General features: G+C 50.3%; 1 protein-coding gene across 3 annotated transcripts; it reads left to right on the forward strand.

Moving 5' to 3' along the window:
* Window positions 1-265: 265 nt before the first annotated feature.
* CSRP2 (cysteine and glycine rich protein 2) lies at window positions 266-5,182 on the forward strand. 3 transcript variants are annotated; one of them, XM_009961550.2, is made up of 5 exons: window positions 266-377; window positions 2,367-2,535; window positions 3,497-3,629; window positions 4,306-4,399; window positions 5,016-5,182. In XM_009961550.2, exons 1-5 carry the CDS (start codon window positions 266-268, stop codon window positions 5,090-5,092), a joined length of 585 nt encoding a protein of 194 aa, XP_009959852.1. In that variant the 3' UTR covers window positions 5,093-5,182. The 3 variants fall into 3 exon arrangements, with proteins under 3 accessions (XP_009959852.1, XP_086336323.1, XP_009959853.1); XM_086480197.1 differs by having other exon boundaries at window positions 4,306-4,393; XM_009961551.2 differs by having other exon boundaries at window positions 3,497-3,611.

Here is a 5,182-nt window from a genome sequence, read left to right on the forward strand (position 1 = left end):
CTAAGCCTTTAAGTCTGGTCTGGGATCTGAAGGGCTGAGAAGTTGATCTGATCACAAAACCTTCTCACGCGGTGGGAAGTCAGGGTTTTAAATGGTTGGCGAAATAGCAGGCTTGTGCTCTGGTGTACAAACTTTGCAGACTTGGGTCGAAGGAGCCTGTAGCCTCAACTGTCCTCTAGCTGGGGTGGCAGAGGACACCGTGGTTAACAAACCTCTCCCCTTCTCCCCTTCTCCCCTCCCGCCTGGCTGGGCATGCAGAGTCACCATGCCGAACTGGGGAGGCGGGAACAAATGTGGCGCCTGTGGCCGCACCGTCTACCATGCCGAGGAGGTGCAGTGCGACGGGAGGAGCTTCCACCGGTGCTGCTTCCTCTGCAGTAAGTATTCCCCTCCCGCTCCCCTGCAGAACCTCTCCTGGTGTAGCTGGAGGTCACAACAGTGAGGTACTGGTCTACAGGAGACGTCCCAGGCTGAGCTGGCAGCTGTGACGCGCAGGGGGTGGCAGCAGCCAGCGATGGCTCTGTCCATCACGTGTTGGGCTTGACTCCTGCTTCCTCACATGCTTCCTGGGCCTGGTGGTGCCGAAGGGAGGGCTTGTCTCCTGGAGAGAGATTTTCCCACCTGTCCAGCGTGGGAGGGGTGGGGCGTACCTCCCAAAGCAGAGCACATCATGCTTTTCTCCTCTGTTTCCCACCCCCTCCCAGCCTTCTCCTCGGGAGTCTAAGGGATCTTTAGGATGGAAACTGACTTCAGTGTTGCTCGTGCAGAGGCGAAAGCCCAGTAGCAGAGCCCCGTTTGCACTGACCTGAGCTCAGCTGGACTTTCCCTAGTGGTCCGGGGGCCAGCAGCAGCTGAAGGAACAGTTACCAAACCCCTGTCCTGAAGTCCCACGCGAACTGGGACACCAGCGTGCCTGAGCCCAGCCGAGTTGTCAGTGCTTTAGCACAGCCGAGAGCCTGGACTTTCTTGGCACAGGGGCCTGTGGTTTAATTCGGATGAAAGGAGCCCAAAGCATTATTTTCCAGTCCAACCAACAAGCCCAACGAGGCATTGAAAATTGCTTTCTCTGCTGAAAAGACCTCTGCTTAGATGAAGGGAACAAAGGGTCGCTGTGAGTTGGAGGCTCCTACTTTGCAAACAGCCAGCCTGTCTGTCTGAATCAGAGAATTTTACCTTATTACAAACATGAGGTCCTGTTTTGTCCCTCTTGCTGGTGTTTAACACCTATGGGCAGAGTTAGGGTATATCTCATATAAGGCACAGTTACAACTGGTCCCCTCAAACTAGTTTGCTGTTGGCGCGCTGTGCTGGCATGTGAGCCTCGGCTCACCTACGCTCCTTCCCCTCAGCTCTACAGCAGTCACAGAAAAAGATTAGATGTCTTGGCTGCCTCGGTTTCAGCCTTTTATGGGAGTTTCTATTAAAAGAAACCTGGAACTTAGTCAGACAATGGCTGTAGTGTGTGTCTGAGTATTTGCTTTTCCTTAGTGCCTAGTTCTGTTGGGGTTAAAGTCTGCAGACTTAACAAACATGCATTAGTTGATTTACTTGTTGGATATTTGTGTCTTATAAAAAGAACCTTGGAGCTAATGAATGACGTAAGCAAAGGTCACCTTGTATTTTGAAGACCTTAAAATTCTTTTTAAACAAAAAAATTCATAAGGCTTTTTCTTTTCTTTTCTTTTTTTTTTCCCCCTCCCCCCTCCACAAATTCTTTATTACGGGCACAATGCTGTTGCAGATGGAAGGAGTGTGCCAGTTGGGATACAAAGGAAGGTTTAAGAAGGAAATAGTTCTGCCTTCTACTGTATCCTTGAGCAGAGTGCTTGCATTGTGCTGAAGGACAATGTAGGAATGCCAGAAAAATACAGCCCCTCCGGTGACAGCTGTGAACCAGTCCCAGCTCCACCCTAAACCAGCACCGAGGCAGGGGGAAAACCTTGAGGGTTTTGTTGTTTTTTTTTTTTTTCCCAGCCCCACCCTGGCCAAAAGGGCAGGACAGGGGCTCTTCTGCACCCATAGACGTTTGCTTCATGCTGCGTGGCATCTGTCAAGGGAAACTGCTGACTGCACTATCTGGGTTTCTGAGCAGCCTCATTCATCAAACTACAGCAAGTTTCCAGGCTTTAAATGTCACGGTCATGAAGAGGTGGGAGGAAATAAAGCCCTTTATAGGGCAAAGCATAATTCACTAATTCAAACAGCAACCTGCTCCCTCTAATCTCTGGTGGTCCCACAGCCTGATAGGAAGAATTGTGGACAAGGAAAGCCATAACATCACTTCTCACTTGGTTTTTGGCTTGCTATATGTGCTGATGGAAATGGTCCCTTAAGGCAGTTTAACTTTTTTTTTTTTCTTCCTCCAGTGGTCTGCCGGAAAAACTTGGACAGCACAACTGTGGCGATTCATGATGCTGAAGTTTACTGCAAATCTTGCTATGGAAAAAAGTATGGCCCGAAAGGTTACGGATACGGCCAAGGGGCAGGCACGCTGAACATGGACAGGGGGGAGAGACTAGGCATCAAGCCTGAGAGGTGAGTGAACGGAGCTGGGGGGGCGGGGTGACCCTTCAGCACTGTTTTCAGAGGAGTCTTTCGGGCTGGATTTTGTTCCGTTCGTGTTGGCTGGCATGGAAACGCCGCGAAGTGCCCCAAACGCGGGGCACCTGCCCTGCAGCGCACAGAGCTGCTGCTGGGGGCTGTGTGAGCGGGCACCGCACGCGCAGGACTTGGCGCAGGTCAAGATGCGCTAACCCGGCGCATGAGCCGTAGGGGACGGGATTACGGAGCTGCTGGTGGCTCTGCGCGAGCCCGCAGCGGTCGCTCTGGGTCTCGAGTCGCTCGCCCAAACAAGCTGCAAATGCAGATGTTCAACAGGTTCTGGCAGGGATGGGTTCGGAGAGCTGAGAATCTGGTGCTACAAGAAGAATGAATTCTAAGCAGCAAATGAAGAACCATTTGTGCCTAATGACAGCCAAACCCAAAAAGCCTATTAAATAATAAACATTCCTAGTCTGATGAAGTTCTTGCTGTAAAGCAAAGCATGTGGAAAGAAGCTGAGATGTGCCTCACAACTTGCTTCATGCAAGTTCCCAAATTATTGCTTGATGTTTATATGATGTATGCTCTCCAGCCAGGTTCAGTTATCAGTTCAGCTTCCAGATTATGATCAGTGGACAGGAGCTTGTAACAGAGTTACTTATAGTTTACTATCTGATAGACCCATGTCCTGATACAGCATTCAGTACTTGTAGAGAATTGAAAAGGTGAAGTCTCCTCAGAAAACTAGCTTTTAGAGTAGAGGTTTTTTTGGCCTTTCTCTTCTTGTTTTAGTTTGGGTTTTTTTTCCCTACAGAGTGCAATTGTATAGCCTTGCTGGTAGCTTACTTTGCAGAAGTGCTGTATTCTGCACCGTGTGTTGGACGCTGCTGTCTGAGTGTTGTTAAGAGGAGCAAGAGGTTGTTTAGTAAAAGAGTAAATGTCCCGTTTCTTTCAGCACACCCTCTCCCCACCGACCCACAACAAATCCAAACACTTCAAAGTTCGCTCAGAAGTTCGGAGGGGCAGAGAAGTGCTCTAGGTGTGGTGATTCTGTTTACGCAGCAGAGAAGGTCATAGGAGCTGGAAAGGTAAGGAGCTGCGCGTGCCCCTTGGCACCTGCTGGGTGCACTTCAAAGTGAGCCAGGGGTGTTATGTGGGTTCCGGTAGGGAACCAGCTGCGGGGCAGGGTTACCTTTAGAATTGCATTTTCTAGAATTTGAAACAGTCAAATTGATCAACTTAATTGAATAAAAAGCACTTGAAATGCAAGATGATGAGTGCAGAGGTGAAGCTTCAGTATCGTCTTGTGCCAGAGACTTGAAGGGGACCTCAGGAGCGCTCTCCCCCCAGAAGAGGGGACAGCCTTGTGGTGTGCAGCTTATGGTGGAGGCTGAATGTTTCAGCAGAAAGGGAGTGTTCTCTGGAAATACCGTGTTGTACGACTGTGTGTCGGTCTGCCAGCTGTCTGACTTGCTACAGAGAGCCAAGATCTGCTCTGAATTGATTAGAGCAAGCCCAAACCTTTTCAAAATGCTGCCCTGAGCAGGATGCTCTGTGGAATTTGGGACTTTGGGGCACTTGCAGAAATGCAGACGCTCTAGTCTGCTACGAGTGCCCTTGAACTGGTTGGTATTGTGCCGGTCACCTATAAACAACACAGACACAGGCATCTCCAGTTAATGTGTTGTTTTACCAACTCAGGCATTGTGTGTATTTAAACTGCTTTTTTTTTTTTCCCCCCTCCCTTTTTTTTTTTTTCTTTAGCCATGGCACAAAAACTGCTTCCGATGTGCCAAGTGTGGAAAAAGCCTCGAATCTACAACCCTAACTGAAAAAGAGGGAGAAATCTATTGTAAAGGTAAGGAAAGAAACAAAGATCACTTGTTTCTGGCTCAAGGTAACGTGTTACAAGGACAGATGCTGAATTTATTCCTAGTATAAGAAACTTTCAGGCTCCTATCAAGATGGAAGTGCTCTAGAAGCCATAGGAATAAAGCTGAGAAATTAAATAAATATTACTGAAGCTGCTGATGTAGCTTATGTCTGCATCAAGCAAAACATGACATGCTGCTGAGAAATGCAGGGGCAGCCCGTGTGCTCTGCCTGGGTCGGAGCAGATCAGAGTAAGGACACAAGCTAGCCAGTGCCCTGCCATGCCTCCGTGCGTGGTGTCGTGGGTATAAACGTGATCCGCACCGTGGGCTGATGGTGGCGTACGCCGTACCCGGTGCCTGGCCACAGCACCGATGGGCGCGTGGCTTTCGGAGCCGGCTGGGAGCCGCCCGCACCGCACAGCCGTGGCGGCTGAGCTCGGTGGCGGCAGCGAGGCAGCGTAACGAAGTGGTTTTGGCATTGCTTCCCACGGGGCTGTTCTGGTGGCTGACGGGGAGCGGCTGCGGGGCTGAGCCCAGGTAGCGCTGCTCTTCATTACCGAGCCAGAAGCCTCAGCTCCTACACGTTCATCTTTCTCGCAGGTTGTTACGCGAAGAACTTTGGCCCCAAGGGATTTGGGTACGGCCAGGGAGCGGGCGCCCTCGTTCACGCCCAGTGAACGGCTCAAAACCCTTACGGCTCTGCTGAGACCCTGCTACGAGACGGTTTCCTAAATTGTTACTAACTGCTGTGAAACAGATACTCGTTA

This window comes from Leptosomus discolor, chromosome 1 (assembly GCF_034619465.1).
Source record: "Leptosomus discolor isolate bLepDis1 chromosome 1, bLepDis1.hap2, whole genome shotgun sequence".
Classification (NCBI taxonomy): domain Eukaryota; kingdom Metazoa; phylum Chordata; class Aves; order Leptosomiformes; family Leptosomidae; genus Leptosomus; species Leptosomus discolor.

Excerpts from the sequence above, each read along its gene's own strand:
- CSRP2 (XM_009961550.2), top strand. The coding sequence starts at position 266 with ATGCCGAACTGGGGAGGCGGGAACAAATGTGGCGCCTGTGGCCGCACC. Across the intron at positions 378-2,366 it reads CCGGTGCTGCTTCCTCTGCA|TGGTCTGCCGGAAAAACTTG; the intron begins GTAAGTATTCCC and ends TTCTTCCTCCAG. Across the intron at positions 3,630-4,305 it reads AGGTCATAGGAGCTGGAAAG|CCATGGCACAAAAACTGCTT; the intron begins GTAAGGAGCTGC and ends TTTTTTCTTTAG.